This window comes from Plecotus auritus (assembly GCF_963455305.1).
Source record: "Plecotus auritus genome assembly, chromosome: 6".
Classification (NCBI taxonomy): Eukaryota; Metazoa; Chordata; class Mammalia; order Chiroptera; family Vespertilionidae; genus Plecotus; species Plecotus auritus.
The window spans coordinates 126,429,847-126,452,361 of record NC_137773.1 but is presented as its reverse complement, the minus strand read 5'-3'; the positions used below and the strand labels follow the sequence as shown (position 1 = coordinate 126,452,361).

Sequence of the window (22,515 nt, the reverse complement as noted above, 5' to 3'; positions counted from 1 at the left end):
CCACTGACAGTCCATTTCCACATTCACTCTACCCCTGAACACCTCCTTTTTTAACTTGTCAAACTGGTTGAACCTGTTTTTAAATCTCTGGTTTAAACTGTCAGGTGGCAACTACCAAAAAGGCTCACGGGTGAGGAGAAGGAAGTGTAAGTTAGTGAAACAAAGACTGGGGGGACCTGGGCCTGCTGGCACTTTGCGAGACAGATGGCTGTGCAGATGCACTCTCACACTCCCTGCAAGGTAAACTGTGAACTGTAAACTGTGAACCAGGGAGCAGCAGGTGGCTGGATAAACGCAAGCCTACACGCTGCTGCCTGCGTGTTTACAGTTCCATCTCAGAGACTAGGATCTAGTCTCTAGATCTTCCTTACTGAATTCAACAGGCAGTTGCTATTGAGCAGTAATCATGTGGAAATTCGAGGCTAGCCTCTGAGGCCCAGAGACAGGGTACCATCTTCACTAATTCATTCAGATAAGAGAGTCCTGGCTTTAGGGCTATGTGATTCACTGTGCCACGGGCCAGAATGCTGGAAAAGCAAATCGTCATATAGAAGGAAAGGAGAAACAAGGGATGGATCCAACCTGAGAAACTGGGTTGAGGAACAGATGGTCAAGTGTGAGAATGAAGGTTGGGCTTCTATAGTCAAATACACTCGGAAGCTTCTTCCAAGAGGAAACACATCGAATAAGGGGCCAGGTGCAGAAGAGGACAGAGGGAGAGTGTGTGTGCCTGTGTGAGTGTGTGTGCATATGTGAGTGTGAGTACATGAGTGTGTGCGTGCGCATCCACTTGTATGTGTGAGGGTGGGTATGAGTGTGTAAGTGAGGGTGTGAATGTGTAAGGGCAAGTGTAATTTAGAGGTGAAGGCCCTGGAAGATGAGGCTGTGGGAAGAGCCTAGGTTTACATCCTATAAAAAGACCTCTGATGCTTGCTTCCTCTTCAAAAGTAAAAATAAAATTTAATAATTCCCAAGGCAGGATGAATACTAAGACACTTACTTATTCAATTGGAAGTTTTCAGTTGGAGAGGGGTATTAGTAAACCTGTGTTTTTAAAAGTTTATGTTGCCCTGGCCAGGTGGCTCCGTTGGTTGGAGCACAGTCCCATACACCAAAAGATTGCAGGTTCAATTCCCAGTCAGGCCATATGCCTGGGTTACTGGTTTGGTCTCCAGCAAGGGTGCATGGGGGAGGCAGCTAATCAATGTTTTTCTCACATTTCTCTCTCTCACTGTCTCTCCCTTCCTCTCTCTCTCTCAAAATCAATAGAAACATATTCTCGGATAAGGATTAATTTAAAAATTTTTTTAAATAAACATTTTATGTTAATTAAATAATTTGCTGGGAATAGCGGTAGGGGGCTGATTAGGAGACGATTGAAATAGTCTAAAAATAAAAGCAGTAGGACTAATCATTACACAAACTCTTTCATGAGCACTTTCTATATGCCAGGCATGAAACCAAGTGCTTCGCATACATTATTTCAGTACAGTTCACAGAAATCCTATGTATTTTTATTCCCATTTCAGATGAGTCCTGAGGTCAGTAATGTGACAGGTAGTGGCTTAGCCAGATGGGAAACCAGATCTGTCTGATCTGAGGCCTGTGCTGGTAACCGCAACCTTACACTATCCCATGGCAAAGTGGGAGGGCGGGGCAGGGAGGGGAGCTTACGCAGGATCCTGGTGGAACCTGGGAGTTTCTTTCAGCCAAGCTGATCCCTGCCAGTGCAGGAGTAGGGCTGGAGATGAGGAGCTCTTTTCACATGAGGAGTGGAGGACACCCATGTGGAGATAGCAGCAAAGAGGTGGGATGTGGATGTGAGATGTGCATGAGGTAATGGGGCGATGAGAATGTGAGAGAGGGGGAGGGTGAAAAGAGGGGTTATGACTTCATAAAGTCCCAAGTGCTAGGGATAAGCAGGAAGAGACTCTCAAAGAGAACTTAACTTGGGCAGTAGTGCTGACCATCAGATCTTCCATCTAAAAGATTAAAAAAAGAACAAAGGCGAGGTTTCCCTTAACCATGCCTAACCAAAGAGATTTTAGAAATACACCGTACAATGAGACTTCTTCTCATGTGTATACTTTAAATGGGTACACAGAGCCCAGAGCTGTATCTTGATAAAATAACCATCCAAAGGCCTGGCTGGCCTGTGCCTGAGCTTCCTGAGCTCTCCGGGCAGGTCCACCAAGCAGATGCTGAGCCGGTGGACACTGCTGCCATCAGGGATGCTGGAATTCCAGGTTCCCAATTTGGGGCCCCACTAAATGGATCTACCAACTTCCAGCCAGGACCTGGGTGTCCCACACGACACCTCCCACCTCTAAATCAATTCCTCACCCACCTGCATTAAGTCCCTCTCCCGATCCTCTCTTCCTTGAATCCAGCTGCGCTTCTGTAATCCAGACTACTGTCACCCCTCGTGCAAGTGTGACCACCCTCTCCTACTTCTCTCCTAGTCCTTCCTGCAAATCCAACTTCCCTGGAGCTGGATAAATACCTTTGTCATCACATCCTTTAAAGGGTCTCTGGCCCTAAAACATAAAGAACTGCAGCAAATTAATTAAGCCTTCCTTTCTCTAGATTGATAACCCGCCAGGCTCTCTCCCACCTCAGAGCTCTCATGCGGGCTCTTCACTCTGCCTGGACAGCTCCACCCAGATAGCCACATGCTGGCTCCCTTATTGTCTTCAGGTCTTTCATCAAGCCTGCCTTTTAATAAGGTTTCCCTGGCCACCCCACCTAGGAATTTAGTACTCATTCTCCCATCATAGCAGTTCCTGTCCTTTCCCTGTGTTATTTTTTTCTCATGTAACAATTACCACTATCCAAACCACTAATACTTTACTTACTTACCTTGTTCGTTGTCTATTATTATAATATGACTAGAGGCCCGGTGCACAAAATTTGTGCATGGGGGGCGGGGGGTAAATAAGCCTGCACCCTCTCCAACCCCCTCACAATCCTGGACCACTGGCTCCTAATTGCTCACCTGCCTGCCTGCCTAGTCACCCCTAACTTACCCCCCCCCCGCCAGCCTGATCGACCCTCACTGCCCCTCCTGCTGGCCTAATCACCCCCAACTGCACCCCCCCCCCGCTGGCCTGGTTGCCCCTAACTGTCCCCCCACCAGCCTGGTTGCCTTTTACTGCCCCCTCGCCCCCTGCCGGCCTGGTCACTCCTAACTCCCCTCCCCCCCCCCCCCGCTATCCTGGTCACCCCCAACTGCCCCCCCTGCCAGCCTGGTTGCCCCTCACATCCCCCCCTGCCCTCCCGCTGGCCTGGTTGCCCCATGCAGCCTATTGTTCAGTCGTTTGGTCATCCCTCACTAACCCCCCTGCAGGCCTGGTCGTAGGCAGCCATCTTGTGAGGGCATGAGGGTCAATTTGCATATTACCTGTTTATTATATAGGATATTATGAGCGGCACTTAACAGGGGCAGCTCATTCCACAAGAAAGTCTGTGCTGTGGGGCAGGGGTTCTGTCTGCCTTTGTCTACTGTGTCCCAGTGTCTAGAATGTCACTTGACACATAGTTAAAAGTGATGTATGACCAGTGCTGTTTACTGATTTTTTATTTGTTTCTTTTGGTGTTTCATATCATTTTGGATTATCTAACTAATTTTCCTACTTCTAACTTGAAGTACATAAGTAACTTCAGATTCTTTGTGAGGTTGGTTCCTCATATCTAGCTATAAAAACAAATAAATAAAAAAGTTGTTATCTATCATTTTAAGGAAGAACACTCTGGTATTTTGCCTTAGTTTTGAATGCCAAGGGTGGGGTGGAGGACTGTTCTATTTTTAAATTATTAAAAATGAATTAAGAATTTTCATTTGAAAGGTCTTCCCATTCATGCTTAATATTTTAGTATATGTGCTGCCAAAGTGAGCACCATTCATGCTTAAAAATAGCTATTATATGACCCAGCTGAGCGAGGAGCTCGCTAACGGCTAAGGTGAAATTAGTCCTCGCATCCATTTTGTATTTAGAAACAAAGAAGTCAGTGAATATTAGAAAAACAAAGCTATTTTATTACTTTTTTTAATAAGTAAAAACCATCAAAACCTCTGTAGAATAGAACTCACACTTTTGAGAAAGTTCCCCTTGTCTAGAGGAAAATATATTTGTTTTGATAAAATGTAGGTGATTTAGTAAATACAACATTATTTGTGGGGAAGTGCATTTCTTTGCCAAAATGCATGGAATTAAGTGCCCTGGGGCAACTAAAAATGTGACTCAGAAAAATACTTTAATAACTATTCCTTGCTCATAGCAATACAACCCTAAGTCAGGCGTGGCCCGTGGGGAGTTGAACGGCAGAGTAGATCCGGAGCACAGTGGAAGGAAGTGCCCACGGGAGCCAGGCACACAGTGCAGCATGAATGCCTCCGAGGCAGGAACTCAGCTGGGCAGCTGCTGCTTGGCTTCCAAGAAGCTGAAGCATTAACCCAACGAAAATGTCAGCCTTTATTAACATGTTGTCAGCTACTTAGGTTTAGTTACCACTCTCAGTCAGTCCTGAAAGCCAGGGGGTTGTTCTCATTCTAGATCTGCTTTGGAAACTCACTCTTAACAACGAAATCTCATTGTTAAACAGTTCTGCCCTATGTCTCTAGTACCTGAGAATAATAATGCCAACAGCTAATATTTATTGAGTATCTGTCATATGCCAGGCATGGAATGAGTGTTTACATATTACATCTCACTTAATCCTCAGGACAATTTTATGAGATAGTTATTATCCCCCGTTTACAGATGCGGGAACTAAGGTAGAGAGGGTTGAGGGATCTTGGCTAAAGTCATACAGCGAGTCAGTGATGAAGAACCCAGAACTGTAGCGATTATCCCTGTGCTCTACTGCCCTCCTAGTGACTGGAAACCAGAGAGATGGGGAAGCGGTGAGGAGGGGTCTCCAAGGGCTTTTCTCCCGCTGTCCGGAGGACAGTCAAAAGAGCTGTATACTAAACCAGCAGGAAGGCTCCCCCAGCCTCTATTCCAAATTGCTTCAAAGGAGCACTGTGCCGTGCCAGCACGGCAAAGGGTGAACCCGAGAAGGGGCGGTGAAGGATTGAGAAAAGACAAACAAGAGAATGAAAGCTGGGTCTGGGTGGGACGCTGTCCTCTCTGATGGAGAGCTAGTGACAGCGCCACGGACTACAAGCCGTGTCTTTATTTTATAGCCAGACGCCACGAGGCAAAGTAAGGGTGTGGTCAAGATGTTTACAATATTCTCGTGGGTTTCAACCCTACTCAATTACATGCACCTGAACTCTATCAAGCCCACTCAGGCATGTGGGACCACGTGTTTGGACCATAGATTCAAGCTTACAACTACAGCTATTGGCTATAATTGGGCTGGGAGGGCTCTGCCCTCCAAGCTGGGACTTGTACGTGGCCATCAGAGAACTGTGCCCTCTCATTAGTCCGAGGCTTGAACCTGTCTAAACACTGTGGCTGCTCCCCACAGAGCACTAGATTGAGACCCATTATTGTGAAACCTTTGAGGAAGGTGGGCTGGGAGGTTGTCACTAAAACAAAACAAAAAGCCTCAAGGCCAGTCCAAACCAACACAACACTGTGTGCATTTGACATATTCTCATTCAGCGATATGTGTTTATTTTACAAAGGGGGGGGGAGGGCAAAAAATAACACCACACACACAGGACAGATATAGAGAAAAAGGGAAACCAACATCTCCAGCCCGCAGGTCTGCCTGCCATCCACTGGAAAGCATCGGCACAGCTGCCGGGCCCCTCAGCTCATCTGTGGTCCTCGCGGTGAGAGCAGCCCCCTGCACTGAAGCATTTCCACGTGCAAAGATCCACGCTCTTCATCCCTGCCCCAAACACAAGCCCACTCTGATGTATGCACAAAAGCAAGACGCCATTCATTGTGGGAGACTCAACGGGTTTATCAAAGGTTATTTGGAACCAGGCCAGGGTGGCTCAGTGGTTGAGTGTTGACCTATGAACCAGGAGGTCACAGTTTGATTCCTGGTTGGGGCACATGCCCGGGTTTCGGGCTGGATCCCCAATGTGGGGCATGCAGGAGGCATGAGTCTCTCTCCATTTATGTTTCTTTCTCTCTTTCCCTCTGTCATCCATTTATGATCATGATTCTCTCTCATCCATTTTTGTTTCTTTCCCTCTCCCTTCCTCTCTGAAATGAATAGAAATATATATTTTTAAAAGGTTATTTGGACTCTTGATGACTTTCTCATTACAAAAGGGTTTTAGAACGCATCTTCACTTGTGTATGATTCAATCCTCGGACTTTCACCACATTTTCAAAGATTATCATTATTGCAAGGGTGCATCTCTTTTTAACTTAAGCTAGGCACCATTACCTTAACAGGTACCATAATTCTGCATTCTCTCAAAATCATCAAAGTCCTTGTGACATGTTTATTTCCCAGGAGTTTTCCAGTGGAGTCCATGCTGTTTGCCCTGGTGCATAAATAGCATGGGGGTGGTTCCTGCAATATTGAGCCAGGAGGGTGCGTGCGTACCTCCAGAATGAGGTGCAGCCTGCTTTGTGCTCTTTAAAAACAAAAAAAAAAATGCTTTCTATTTGGTTTCATCTTGGAGATAGTAAAAAAAAAAATTTTTTTAAAGACATGATACGATATTATAAGTAGCACTTAAGGACATCTCTGCCAACTCGTACAAGGTTATAACAGCTTCAGCTAATTTCTGCAAATTTGTGTGGAATCAGGGTCCTCATTGTGATTAAGAACATCGTATGTAGAACCTTCACTTTTGTAATAGCTAAATTCCTCCTCTCATCAACAGGATACAATATGGCATATAATGAGATCTCATTATAGCATATTTTAATATAGCTCAGGTCAAACGGTGCCTGCGCAGCAGAACCACTCACAGCCAGATTCTCATGTGCAGTTTGGTGGAGCGCGTGTTATTGGACTGCTGTCTGATGCTGTTAGTCCTAACCCCCGACACTCGGCTCCACAGCTTTTATTAAGCAGCCAGTTTGGGGGGTAAGAGGGAGAGATAAAAACAGCCCGGCTAGTGTGGCTCAGTGGATGAACATTGATCTATGAACCAGGAGGTTATGTTTCGATGCTCGGTCAGGGCACATGCCCAGGTTGTAGGTTCGAACCCCAGTGGGGGTCATGCAGGAGGCAGCCGATTCTCTCTCATCATTGATGTTTCTGTCTCTCTCTCCCTCTCCCTTCCTCTCTGAAATCAATAAATATATTTTTCAAAAAGGGAAAAGTAAGATAGAAACTGCTTCTCTGGGTTTTCTTTGCTTGTACAAGGGATGCGAGCTCTATCAGCTCAGACGTGTTAGGTATAACACTGGGAAGGCCGTTGCAGGAGTCGTGAAGACATCGGACACCATTCCAGGGAGGCATAATCTTAGCAAAGCCTGCATGAGTGACAGCCCAGGCTCCAGAACCAAACTGCGTTTGTGTCCTGGTTAGGCTACTTGCTGGCTGGTGACCTTGGGTATCTTACTTAACCTCTCTGTGCCTCTATAGCCTCCCCTGTTAATCGATGGTAGTAACAGCATCCACCTTATCACTGAGAATTAAATGAAGATAACACTTGGCAGAGTGTGTGCTATGTGGACGTTCCTCCATAAATGTTAAAAGACAGAAAGTAACAAGAGACTAATCTAAAAACAGAATTGGGAACATGAGACCGACCTATGATAATGAGGCAGACGGTCAGCGTGTGCAGTGGTGCGGAAAGCCCGCTGGAGCGGGGCCACGCAGAGCAAAGGTGCCCGGTGGCCGGGGACATTTTGTGGAGGGAGTTTCCTCATAGGCTAGGACCTTGCTTCTCAAAGTTTGTCCCCGGACCAGTAGCCCTGGTGTCACTCGGAAGCTTTTCAGAAGCACAGACTCTCAGGCCCCCTTCCAGACCACTGAATGGGAATCTGCATCTCAACACGAGGCCTGGCAGACAGTGGGCACGCCCTGCTCTCGGACACGCCTTGCTTCTCGAAGCCTGCCACTCCTTCTCAGCACAGACACGAGCACTTGTAACAAATCACACAGGGGAGCGGGACACTGAGCTCCCAAAACTCCCGCCGGAAAGAACTGCGCCTGGTACATTCTCACAGTGATATGTTGGAAGTAGGTTAAAAGTGGCAAAACTATGCGCCATCAGCCAGGTAAGGCATGAAACCTAAGTTACAATGCAACTAATATTTATGCCTACCAGGGCAAGAATCACAAATGTGTATTTTATCCAGCCTGAAAATGAAAACCAAGAAAACACAGGATCACTCACTCTCCCTAAGAGGGTTTGAGCAGAAGTCCCCCGTACCACCAGCTTCTAAGAACATGCACCGCCTAGAATGCAATGACATTGTAGTTCATGGGTCCGCACACCCATCCTCCTGTGCACACATCAAACAACACATCGTTTCATCGAGGGACACTGTCCACCACACACACTGCAGAGGGACAGGCACTCCCCCAGCTCCAGGCCCACCTTGCACTTTCACATGTGTGCTTCCTCTGTCCCATGCACCCAACCCAAACCTTGCCGTCAGAGACGCGGAATCTTTGAGGTGGAGTAAACACCATAAGAAGTGGGATAAGAACCGAAGGGAAGAACTGACAGTGAAAATGATGTCCATCATTTATCAGGGGCCTGATTGTGTAAGATATTGTCCCACAAATTATCCTCTTTTTTTCATCTAAGATAAGCCACTACTTCTCTACTATTTCTGTCGAGGAAATAAAGGCCTACAAGGTCAAAGAAATTGTCCAAGGCCACGCAGCCAAGGAGCAGCATAACCGAGACTCAAACCAGGTCTCTTTCCCTCCAACTGATAGAGGAAAGCCAACCGCTGTCGGTCCAAGAGCCACCTTTTTGAGGAATGGCATCTAATTTGTAATTCAAATGTAATATTCTCCTCACTGGCACTTCCTATGCTGAGTGGGGTGTACAAAGGACTTTTCTGAAGTCGGGCTGGATTTTAGCTGCGGATGGCAAAGTGCAGAATGGTTTCCTCCTTGGTATTTTAGAAGTTCTTCATTCTAACCATCTGTTGCGGGCTGACAGATGGGTTGATCCATGACAGGATAATGGGTCTTCAATTCTAGAAAGGCATAAGGAATGCTTAAAAAATAGCAGCTCTTTTCATGAACCTAACTGAGCTAACAACTCTTGCTCACTTGCAAAAAAAAATATTTGTGGGAGGGAAGTGTGAAATATAATCATAATCATTCCCCTAAACAGAAGATTTCTCACTATTGCCAAAGGTCAGATCCAGTAAAATATGCCTATTCTAAAATTATGCTAACATTTTCAAATCCAGTCATTTAAAAGGGTACACAGGGCGAAGGGGAAAGGTATGCATAAAGAAAAATAATAGCACTAGCCGGTTTGGCTCAGTGGATAGAGCGTCGGCCTGCGTGCGAACTAAAGGGTCCCAGGTTCGATTCCAGCCAAGGGCACATGCCCAGGTTGCAGGCTCTATCCCACTAGTAGGGGGCAGGCAGGAGGCAGCCAATCAATGATTCTCTCTCATCATTGATGTTTCTATCTCTCTATCTCCCTTCCTCTCTGAAATCAATAAAAAAAATATTTAAAAAAAGAAAAATAATAAAAACAACCCCCCCCAAAAAAATAAAAACCTTTTTCCATCCCTATGTTTCAGTCACTTCATTTTTTTTTTATAGGCAGCCAGTGTTAGAGTTTCTTACATCTTTGAGATAATATAGGAAACAGACCAATTTTTGAAATCCAAATGCTTTTCCCTCTAAGTGACTCAGCCAACTGTGAAGTCTCTATCCTTTCTCCTCCCATTCAGGGGTATATATGAGAACTTGTATATGTGGCAGATATTTGGCGAGGCACAGGGACACAAGTGCTTCAGACTGTGCCATCCCCAAGGAAACACTACAGTCTCGTGAATGAGGCCAACTTGGGAACAGACTTGAGACAGCACAGGCTATGTGCCTCCTGAATGAGCATTGATCAGAGCAGTGGCTCATTCTCCCAGGCAGAACGTCTTCAAATGGCCTTACATGTCTTAACCCAGCCACCCAGCTCTTTTCCAATCATGCACTGCAGCCAAATGAAATATTCACACACACACACACACATACACACACACACACACACACGTGCATGTGCCTGGTTGTTGCAAAGTATTATTGAAGCTCTACCTACAAAGAACCACTGGCTCAAAATTTAGACTGTATTAGCAAAAATTTGGCCATATGAATTTAACCTCAACAGATGAATCTATTTATCTATTTTGAAAAGAACATCAGAATACAGATTGAAAAAAAAAAAAAAACAAAACAAGTCATTGCATCTGAATTTATGGTCCAACGTTATTCACCACAGAAAATCTAGCCAAGCCATCATCTTCACCACCATCATCATCCCACCCATTAACTTAACACTTAGAATGTTCCCGTCTCCATGCTTAACATGTTTACTTAAATTTAAGTTTCACAACAATCCTTTGAGTTAGGCAGTCCTATTTCATGTTACAGATATAAACACTGAAGCCCAGAGAACTGTAAAACCCTTGACCATTTTGCTTTCCTGCATTATTTCCAGCCACGCAAATCAACTCTTCCCTGCCCTGTCTGGGAGGTAATTGGTGGTGCAGAACAGTAAGTTAACAGGATTATGTTTTCAAAGGAGTCATTGACAGCCCAGATTTATCCCCGCAGTTCCTCCCACTCTAAGGTTATGTAATTCTGGAGGAGGAGATGCGCATTTTTTCCAGTTTCAGGGAAGGTGATGGCATGAGAGCATAGAGCCGGATTCAGAAGGTGGCACCCGGAAGGTCTGCCGGCATTTTCTGAGTCAAAATTTCTCCGTGTGTAACTTCCTTGATTTCCTATAATACACATCCATTTTAAAGTATAGGTTAGTGGTGGGGGCAACTTAAAAATAGTTAGACAAATTGAGAAATGACTTTAGATTATCTGATATTTTAATTATCCATCACTTTACTCTTTGCCATTGTATGGAGGGAAAAGATAGTTGTGTGTTATCTCTTTCTTAAAAAGTGTGTGTGGGGGCGGGGGAGAGGTGTTAATCTCATATACATCTGACTCCCAAGTTTTATATACATAAAAGACTGTGGTGGCGGAGTTTTGTTCACATGATGAGAGAACATTGTACCTCAGGGTACCTGTGGAAAGTGAAGTTCAGATCTAGCTGCTTTTGACTCTGAGCCTCCTGCCACACCCCCTGTGTGCCACACTTCCTCCAGTCCTTTCCTCTGCACACAGCCTTTCATCTGCGGATATGTTCACAAGGCCCAGAGGTTTCATGTCAAGTAGACAAAGCTGGTGGGTAATTGCCTAGATTTTAGCATTTTCACCTAGTTGCTTCAATGGTAGTTCCCCAAATATTTGAGAAGAGCTAATAGATATATAAAAATAAAAGAGATGGATGAGATGTTCAATAGCATCTCCAAGTTTCCAGATTGTTTTGAATTGGTGTTTCAGGATTCTTAAAATATATTCCCAGAAGTGGGATTGTTAGGTCAAGAGGTGGGTCCATTTTTTATTCTTTGAAACTCCATATTGTTTTCCACAGTGGCTGCACCAGTCTGTATTCCCACCAGCAGTGTACTAGGGTTCCCTTTTCTTCACATCCTCGCCAGCACTTTTTGTTTGTTGATTTACTGGTGGTAGCCATTCTAGCAGGTATGAGGTGATAGCTAATTGTGGTTTAAATTTGCATTTTTCTGATAATTAGTGATGTTTAGCATTTTTTCATATGTCTCTTGGCCATCTGTATGTCCTCTTTGGAGAAGTGACTATTTAGGTCCTTTGCACATTTTTTAAAAATATTTTTTTTATTGATTTCAGGAAGGAAGGGAAAGAGAGATAGAAACATCCTATCTAATAAAGAGGGAATATGCTAATTGACCATCACTCTGTCACAAAGATGGCTGCACCCACAGCTGAAGCCAAGTTCCCATAAGGAGCTTTAAGGAGCAATCAGCAGGGACCTGCGGCTACGCCCTCCCCAGCCCCCATGGGGCTTGACAGTGGAACTCAGACTGCATCCCCCACCCGGCAGGGCTTGACAGGGGACCTCAGGCCACACCCCCCACCCTGGTGCCAGGCCAGGAGACCTGAAGCCATGCCCCCCACCCCCGCCCAGCAGGACTTGACGGGGGACCTCAAGGTGCGCTTCCCGACCTAGTGCTGGGCTAGGGGACCTCAGGCTGCTCCCCCCACCCCAGCACCAGGTTGGGGGACCTCAGACTGCACCCCCTGCCCAGAGGGGCTTGATGGTGGACCTCAGGCCACGCCCCCCGCCCCAGCATCAGGCCAGGGGACCTGAAGATGCGCCCCCATTTCTGGCTGGGCTTGACAGGGGACCTCAGGTCGTGCCCCCCACCCAATGGGTCTTGACAGAGGACCTCAAGGTGCACCCCCAGTGCTGGGTTGGGGGAACTCAGGCCACACCCCCTGCCCCAGCATTGGGCCAGGGGAGCTGAGGCCGCACACCCCTGCCTGGCTGGGCTTGACAGGGGACCTCAGGCCTCGCCCCCTTCCCTGGCACCAGGCTGGGGGACCTCAGGTCACAACCCCCGCCCCGGCGCCAGGCCAGGGAACCTGAGGCCACGCCCCCCCTGCCTGGCCAGGCTTGACAGGGGACCTCAGGCCATGCCCCCTGCCCCAGCACCGGGCCAGGGGACCTGAGGCTGCGCCCCCCCTGCCTGGCCGGGCTTGACAGGGGACCTCAAGGTGTGCTTCCCATCCTGGTGCTGGGCTAGGGGACCTCAGGCCATGCCCCCCACCAAGTGGGGCTTAACAGGGTATTTCAGGCAGTGCCCCCCACCCTGGCACCAGGCCAGGGAACCTCAGGCCGCACCCCCCACCCCAGCACTGGGCCAGGGAACCTGAGGCTGCGCCCCCCTACCTGGAGGGGCTTAACAGGGGACCTCAGGCCATGCTCCCCACCCAGCAGGGCTTGACAGGGTACCTCAAGGTGCACCCCCAGTGCTGGGTCAGGGGAACTCAGGCCATGCCCCCTGCCCAGCGGGGCTTGATGGGGGACCTGAGGTTGCACCCCCCTGCCGGTGGGGCTTGACTGGGGACCTGAGGCTGTGCCCGCCTCCCAGTGCCCAGCCAGGGGACCTGAGGCTGGGCCCCCCTGCCTGGCGGGGCTTGACCGGAGACCTCAGACCATGCCCCCCACCCAGTGGGACTTGACAGGGGATCTCAGGCCATGTCCCCCACCTGGCGGGGCTTGACAGAGAACCTCAAGGCATGCCCCCTGCCCCGGTCTGGGCTGGGGGACCTCAGGCCATGCCGCCCCCCCCCCCCCCCGTCCTGGCGCCGGGCCAAGGGACCTGAGGCTACATCCCCTGGCCCAGTGGGGCTTGACAAGGGTGGGACTGGTCAGGACTGGATCTAGCCCAATGGGGGCGGGGGCCAGCTGGGTCTGGGTCTCACTCGATTTTGAGGCCCATGTGGGTGGGCGGGGACTTGACTCTGGGTCCCTTGGTGCACCCCAGACTCTGACAGGAGGAAGGTTTTCATATACATTTTACTAATTTTCTTTCATCTCTGACACTTCTATTATAAAGGCAAATAGCAATATTAAATTACTTTCTCTAATTAATTCCCTCTTAATATGCAAGAATTTCGTGCACCGGGCCACTAGTCAATGATGAAAGAGAATCATTGATCGGGTGCCTCTTGCACAACGCACATTGGAATGGAGCCTGCAACCTGGGCATGTGCCCTGACCAGGAATCAAACCATGACCCCCTGGTTCATAAATCAACGCTCAACTACTGAGCCACGCCAGCCGGGCCTTTGCCCATTTTTAATTGGATTATTTGTCTTCCTTTTGTTGAGTTGTATAACTTCTTTATATATTTTGTAAATTAACCCCTGCTTAAGTCTTGGGCAGTGACTCCCACCCCTGCCACCTCTAAATCACAAGGGAGAATATCATTGGAAACTTAGAGATGTTTCTTTAAAAGTATTCATCCTCTTATATCATAGCGATTTTGCTTGAAGTGAGTAAAGAAGCTTCTTTCCTCTCAACTCGTATAAGGTGGTTTTCTAAGTCAGACAGATCTGTATTTGCATTCTGCTCTGCTACTTTCCATGTGTTACCTGATGTACCTGGGCCTCAGTTTCCTCATCTTAAAAATGGCACTAAAATGCTGTTTAACATAACACTTTTATAGATAATTTCATATAAAATCTTCAAAAGCACTCAAAACATTATAGCTATTATTGTCCCCCACTTAGTACAGTCCCAAGCATGCTGTAGATAATGCAGAGGTTTGTTAAAAGAATGAATGGCCCTCACCAGTTTGGCTCAGTGAATAGAGCGTCCGCCTGCGGACTCAAGGGTCCCAGGTTCGATTCCGGTCAAGGGCATGTATCTTGGTTGCGGGCACATCCCCGGTGGGGGGTGTGCAGGAGGCAGCTGATCGATGTTTCTCTCTCATCGATGTTTCTGGCTCTCTGTCCTTCTCCCTTCCTCTCTGTGAAAAATCAATAAAATATATTTTTTAAAAAAAAGAATGAATGAATGAATGAATATTACCATTCAGGAGTCTTTACTAATCAGCAAATCTCTTTAAATATTTGAAATCACCATAGCATGGTAGTTAAGAACATGGGCTCAGGAGTTGCGTTGCCTGGATTTGAATTCTCACACCATCACTCATCATCCATGCGGATCTCAGACAAGCTGTTCAGTCCTTCTGTGGGAGTTCACCATGTGCAAATGGGATCATTATTGCAACCTTCTTACAGGGGTCTTGTGGGAGCAATTAGATGAGGGTTATAAGTACTTCACATTATTCCAGGGATATAGTAAGCATTTAAGAAAAATATTACTATTATTACTTACTAGAGGCCCGGCGCACGAAATTCTTGAGAGGGTACCGTCCCTAGACCTGGCCTGCGATCAGGGCCATCTTTCCAGGCTGTCCGCAGCCAGCCCCGCCCGCTGCTGCCACCCACCCCCTGTTCCCCATTCACCATTGGGCGATGGGAGCCTGCCAGCTGGGGAAAGGGACGGAGAGGTGGTCAGTGTGCCTCATAGTGACTGGTCGAGCAGTTGTTCTGGTCGTTCTGCCTTTAGAGTCAATTTGCATATTACCCTTTTGTTATATAGGATTTTATAGAAATATAAGTGTAATATCACAAAATTTTGTTCTTGTTGTTTTTCAACTTTTCCTTGGTTTCATTGCTATGGGATCTTGGAATTTTCCAAAAGACAAATCAAACAGTTGTATAAACTAAATGATTTGTTTCTAAAGTTCACATTTCTTTCACTGTTTTATCTTTCTGTTTGTTTCTATAGGACTTCATTGTCACTGTAGTCTTTTCGTTCTTGTGGTTGGTGGGTTCATCAGCGTGGGCAAAAGGACTGTCTGATGTCAAGGTCGCAACGGATCCCAAAGAAGTGTTGTTACTGATGTCAGCTTGCAAACAGCCATCCAACAAGTGCATGGCTGTCCACAGCCCCGTGATGTCCAGCTTAAACACGTCTGTGGTATGTTTCTACCTGTGCTTTACCTCCCAATTCTTTGTTTGCCTGTCAAGCAAATAAAACACCTCAGAAGTCATCTTGGAAATGCCTGCCTCCAAAACTAGGCCAATCTAACAGGTGATATTTCACTCCCTGTGCGAGCTGATCCTTTGGTCCTGAAGTTACTATTGTCAGAACCCATAGACTTCGATGCTGCCAATTACAAAGTTCTTAATAAGAGCTCAGCAGGAATTGGCAGCTGTTGCTTGGATGACAGTCAAGTCAAAATTCTAAGCCCGAAGAAGATATAAAATCTGAACATTAAGGCTGAAGCCTGCCAGAAGTTAAAAATGAATATTTGATCGCATAAAGGTTACCTGGGAAGAAAAACATTGTTCAAGCCACACAGAGCTAGAATACATCCAATTGATTGTCTAAAGAAAAATACCCAGACTTTGGAGGCAACAGAAAGAAATTACAAATGTTACGGTCACTTTTTATCTTTTCTATGCTCCCAGTTTATTTGCTTGATAACTTCAGAAAAGCTGAACTATGTGAGTTAAACAAAGTCAAATATTATTATCAAGTGGATAAATCTTTCAGGAAGACAGAAACCCTGACAGGCAGCAGGTTGCTAAATTGGATTTTTCCTGTATGAGTGTAAGAACTTGTGTTATTGTAAAGAAAGAAACTATGTCTGAGAAAGACAGAAGCTATAATGGCAACAACAAAAATAGTAGTTATCGAAAAAAAAATGACTCAGCAGTGCTTGCTGAAGGAACAACATTCTTTAGCAGCCCCTGAAAATAATTCTCTTTGCTTCAAGGTTAATTTATGCTCCTGCAGCTTTCTGAAATTTAATCTGAGAAGGTTTATAAGAAGGGAGGAGGGTTGCTCCTCAGCTCCTATGGTTTGGCTGTGAATCTTGCCTGGGTAAAATAGTGAACATGGAAACAGACTATGTATTAGTGTCTCATAGTCATTTTTAAATTTTTTTATTGGTAATTTTTTATTGGCTACCTCCCACATGCCCTCTTCCCTGGATCCAATTCGATACCTGGGTATGTGCCCTGACTGGGGATCCAACCCTGTTATACTTATAGATCCATGTCAGCTAAGGCCTTCCAGTTCCTAGTGACAGAAAACTCCATTCACACTGGTTACTGCAAAAACAATCCTCATCTTCCTACAGTCTGTTCTTCGCACCTTCACTTCTAGCACCAACATCTGTATGCATTAGAATGTTAGGGTTGCAAGGAACAGAAACTGACTCTGACTTACTTCATCAGGAAAATTAGTAGCGCAGAAAACTGATGAGACCTGAAGAAACAGGCTCTCAACAAAGCAGGGTCCAGGGCAGGATCAAGGCTCCAGGTGTCGGGGACCGAAGAAGGGTCCCATCAAGTTGCTGTTGATGGCAAAGTGCATAGCTCTGTCAAAATGCAGAGTTCCGGGAAAGAGCTCCTCAAGGGCAATCAAATTTCTACTCCCCAAAGCAGAAGGACAGTATGTTAGTCTGGAAAGCACAGCCATTTTTTTCCTTGCAAACTCCGAATCATATTGAGCTAGCTTTTACCCCAAAAAATGAAAATAATTGAAAAAATACTAAATATGTCTCTTCCAAAGGCAGAAGCCAGGGCCAGGACCCTGGAAGGCTGGCGGGAAATGGGACAGTTCCCATCCTCCCTCCCCCATCTCTGATGCTGTCTGCATGGCTGCTACAAGATTCCCTGTTATCAGATGGGAGTTTTTCTCTTTTTTCTGCTCACACAAGATTGCCACTGTACAATTTCTGTGTTTATATTTCTTTTTACAGAAATGTCTTGGACTGAGAAAAAGCCACTCAGGTCTAACCCCAGATTTCTGGTAGAATCTCATTAGCTCATCTTGGGCCAAAATAACTATATTTTGTAGCTGGGTAACAATTTACTTTCTTCAAAGCACTTTGGCATCTATAATTTCTCCATAACACTGATAGGTAGGCGAACCATCCAGCTATTCCAGGTGCAGGGAGCTGAGGCAAAGGGCTTTGCATAAGGTTTCTCAAGCAGTAACAACAATGCCAGCCTAGAGCCAAGTTCTCCTAATGCTGTCGCCGCTGACGTGGTGAAGGACTGGGTTTTGCAGTGAATCTGCAGGCATTTGAATTCTGGCTCCACTGCTCAATAACTGACTGTTCTTAGGCACATTTAGTAAGCTTCCTCAACTTAGTTACATTGTCTACAAAATCTATAGTTTTTCATCATCCATAAAATGGGTTATTATAAAAGAGACCTCACAAGACTGTTGAAAGGATGCAATAATATCTAAGTACTTAGCATCGTGCCCAGCACGTGATTCAGTAAGTTTCCAAGGAAAGCTGCTACAAAAAGTGCATTTATTTCCTTAAATCTTGCATAGTGTTAGAGCCTCACAATGGAGAGAAAAGAGTGTTTTTTACTCTCTCAACTTTCCTTACCAGGTTCACTGCCCTTCTATCCATAATTTCCACTCTGTGTTGCCAGCCTCACTATAGGCGATCTTGACACATTTCAGTTCATCCATATTTCATCTCCCCTTCTCTCTCATGGTACCTGGTGTCTCTCTCTTGTCCTCACATCTGAGCTTGAATCAAAATCCTCACTCCAGTTTCAGTTGCAAGAAAATATTCAAGGGCCTGTGTGCCCATAAAATGTGCCAGCCTCGAGGCCTGCTGTGTCTGTGATAAAAATAGAGTAAGACATCGCTGTTCTTTAGATATAGGCACATTGATTACATTCTTTTTTTTTTTTTTTAATATATTTTATTGATTTTTTACAGAGAGGAAGGGAGAAGGATAGAGAGCTAGAAACATCGATGAGAGAGAGACATCGATCAGCTGCCTCCTGCACACCCCCTACTGGGGATGTGCCCGCAACCAAGGTACATGCCCTTGACCGGAATCGAACCCGGGACCCTTCAGTCCGCAGGCCGACGCTCTATCCACTGAGCCAAACCGGTTTCGGCACATTGATTACATTCTTAATTTAAGGTGCATTTCCCTGATTTCCAGGTTCTTCTTGAGCATTCCTTTTTTAGCAACCAAGCAGCATCAGGGGAAAGATAGAGACCAAGAACCAGAAAACAGTTAAAGGTGCAACCCCCCACAGAGCCATCCCTCCATATCTGAAAAGATTCCTTGATAATTTTTTCTACTCATATATAATGTTGACATATACATACAGAAGTACAATTTAACCAAAATATCCCTTTTGATGGATAATGTCCTAGTTAGTGTACACATAGTTAAAAAGTCCTATATTTAAATTAAATTAGAGTCATGTCAGTGATTACACAATTCATTTTGATGATGCAGCTATTACACTAGTATAAGTGCCTTATTTATGTTTTGTATCTCCCTCAGCAAGGAGCCGAGAGCACTGCACAAAGTAATATTAAATAAATGTCAGTCAATGTTAAAGGAAAGGAAGAGGATGGGATAGGAGCGAGGGACCGAGGAAGGGAGGGAGGGAGGTCTGGACAAACCAGTCTTCAGTTAGATCAATTAGGGGCCAAGAAACTCAGTTTGGGCTCTTGACATCTTCAAGAATACAGCCTCGCTGTCAAAGCCCTGTTTCTGTTTATGCTGCCGCAGAAGAGTCAACTGAAAACGATTCGTGGAAATATTTTAGGAAGTGGTTCTGAGCATAGCTTAGCAATCGGTCAGCATTTACTAATGTGCTGGACACTAGCTGCTCTATGCATAACCTTCCCCCAAGGAAGGAATAATTGTTTGCATTTCATACGATGAGGTTTGGAGGCTAACTGCCTTGTCGGAGGTCAGAGAGCAAGAAATTGCTGAGCCCAGGCCCCTCTGATTCCAAAGCCTGCGGGCGCCTGAAAGGCTGATAATCAGTTGGTCTGCCTGATTCACCTGCTGCTAAAAGATTGAAATACTTTTGTAAGTAGGTCAGGCTCCAAGCCCCGAAGACCACTCATCTTGACCGTACTAGCTCCCCACTCAGCCCCAAGGCATTCTGGACCACCCACCATTCAGCAACCAAGGGATTGATGTTGACCCAGCACAACTTGCAACACCCTACTCCAGGGCTACGGCTCAAGTGCATTTTGGCTATCACAGTTTTGTATGCTCCTATTGTTCGCGGGCTCCAATGGGCCATTAAACTGACTGCCTGTGGTTAATGCCCAGGGCAGCCAGTCTGCCTTGGGAAAGGCTGCAGAACCACTGTGTTGTCTGGGCCCCTGGCATCCGGGAGCACTTCTGCTCCCATCCAACCCTTCACACCTGGTCACAGCCCCAAGGACACACCTGGAGAAAAAGAGGTATTTGCATAGCAAAGCCTTACACCCAGTGTTTGAGGAAACATCCCTGCCTCTGAAACCTGCATTTCGCTCCTACTCCAGTTTCAGTGCTCCCTTCTGAATGCCAGAGGCACCTCTCTGCATACCCCTTACCTCTGCCTCTCCCGTACTTCTTAAATGGACTCATTTTCTTTACATCATTACTACAAACGGAAAAGGAGTTCCTCTAGCCACAAAGTGAAGGTAAATTAATGGACCATCATTAAAATGAAAATAGTCCTGTGCCCCTTACACACCGTGAGGAATGCCCATTTGGGGAGATATAAGGGAAAGACTCAGTCTATGGAGTCAGGCAGAACAGGGCTTTGAATCTGAGACCTCATACTTACCAAGCTATGTGACCTTGAACAAGATTCTTAGCCTTGCTTAACCTCAGTTTTCACATCATTAATATGGGTATAAAAATGGCACCTCCCACTTAGACTAGCTGATTGATACACATAAACTCCTTTACGCAGTGCCTAACATGTACTAAGCACTCAACAGTCAGGTGGCTTCAACATTGAAGGGAAAAGTGATCTTTCATATTGTGAAATTGAGGTTTTTCTTGGGTTTTTGTGCGTCTTATTAATTCACTGGAGGCCCGATGCACGAAATTCATGCAAGAGTAGGCCTTCCTTCGCCCAGCTGCTGGCACTGGCTTCCCTCTGGCACCCAGGACCTGGGCTTCCCTCGCAGCCCTGGCTTCGTCCGGACGGTTGTCTGGAAGGACATCTGGTCTAATTAGCATATTACCCTTTTATTATTATAGATTTTCTTTTGTTCTCCTTTAGGTCTTTGGATTCTTGAACTTCATCCTCTGGGCTGGAAACATCTGGTTTGTTTTCAAGGAGACCGGCTGGCATTCCTCAGGACAGAGGTATCTTCCAGACCCAATGGAGAAGCACTCGAGCAGCTATAACCAAGGCAGGTACCACCAAGACAGCTATGGGTCCGGAGGCGGGTACAGCCAGCAGGAGAGTTTGGGGCCAGCCTCTGATGAGTTTGGCCAACAGTCCAGTGGCCCCGCCTCCTTTACCAATCCGATTTAACAGGGTAGTATTTGCATTCCTCTGGAGATAGCCTCACCATCTTCCAGTGGCAGGAGAGTTTTTTAAGCATTTCAGTCACTTATTAATGCAGAGAGTGCTGAATGTAAATCAGAGATCTGTAATCCTCATTAAGGCAGAAAGGCTGTGTCATGATAAATGGTAATCAGAGTCAAGATGACATGAGGAGATATGTCATTCATCAAAGATGGCTAATTGGATATTGTACCTTGTTATATACACAGATACATGGTCGTTTTGTATGTGTGTTGAGATAGTAGAAATGTTGTAGTTTAAAGTCTCTAGTATGCAATATGCATAAAGTAAATTAAATAGCACTGAGTTTTCCTATGCATTTTGCTGCAAAAGTCATTTTAATGATTTCTATAAGAATTTGGTGTATCACAATGTGCATGTATTATTATTTTGAGATGTAGGCCCTATAGGATTAAGTCTCAAGTATCTGTTCCAGACAGTTACTCTGTTGTTGTTTTTTACTTGATAAATCAATACTCACATGATTTAGTGCATGAATAGGCATTTTTCTCACAAAATTAACATTTCAATGGTATTTATGAAAATTTTCCAGTTTGCACCATGAATTTGTTAAATGGACGTTTAAAAAAATATTCATACTTTGTATACTTGTAAATTCGTCTCTCCGGCTTCTGCAATTCTGAATGCATTGTAACTAAGGTTCTGGGTTCTTTTATCCCTATTCGTAGATATTCAGTGTTATTATATGGTGATTGCCCAATATTTATTTTATTTACTTAGCTAAATATTTACATTCTTGTAACTTTCTATGGTATTTTGTGGATCTTATCCTATGGACCAAGAACAAAAGGCCCACAAACTTTTTGTGTTTATAAAGTGCTGTTTTCTTAGAATAATAGAGATGTAGATATCAAACACCATAGTCAAGAAGCTATTGTGTTAACATATTAAAGAAGATATTCTGCAGGACCTAAACTACCAACTAAACTTTAAAACCTATTTATTTATAAAGTTAATATGTTCATCAACTCAATTATTAAAAATTCTCAAGCCTCAACTCAATTTACTAATTCTGATTTGAACATTACCCATAAATTAGAAATTACTTCCAAAAGCCACTCCATATCCCAAAGAGGGTTCTCATGAAAGATCCCCCAGAATGAATACATTATCAAGAAAATGCCAATCTTTGCTTCTTTGTTTTAACTCAATTGAAACACGAGGGCCCAACAGTGAGGGAAAGCTGTATTTCTAAACAAAAGTTGGTATCAGTGTATAAACTCATTGTGTGATCTGTGATGTTGGAAACCTTTAAACACAAAACAATGTTAGATGATATCTGTAACCAATTTCTGGATCCTGTTGGATAAATCTGTATTGTGATATCTATTTGACCTTAATAAAGTTATTGCATACAATGCTGGCTGGATAATGGAGAATCTCAACAATAGAACCTGGTTTGGCTTTAACAATGGAAGAACAAAGAGTAAATGCACAGTGTTTCCAATCTCTTACCCTGTCTTTGTTCCATGAGCACAGGAGTGTTCATTCATTCCACTATTCTGGAACCTTCCATATACCCACCACTATGCAAGGCACTGGGGTTAGGAAAGTAAGCAAAAGCAGAAAATACCCTACCTTGAGAAACTTACACTCTATTCAGAGAGACAGAAATTAAAATAA

At 45.3% G+C, this 22,515-nt stretch overlaps 1 protein-coding gene across 2 annotated transcripts in view; it reads left to right on the top strand.

The window, feature by feature from the left end:
- The window catches only part of SYNPR (synaptoporin), a 300,995-nt gene extending 278,745 nt beyond the window's left edge, over window positions 1-22,250 (top strand). For both annotated transcript variants that reach the window (XM_080671519.1, XM_080671520.1), the window contains 2 exons: window positions 15,299-15,490; window positions 20,581-22,250. In XM_080671519.1, coding sequence (XP_080527645.1) covers window positions 15,299-15,490; window positions 20,581-20,838 — 450 coding nt within the window. In that variant the 3' untranslated portion in view covers window positions 20,839-22,250. The remainder of the gene's footprint in view (window positions 1-15,298; window positions 15,491-20,580) is intronic.
- Window positions 22,251-22,515: the final 265 nt, after the last annotated feature.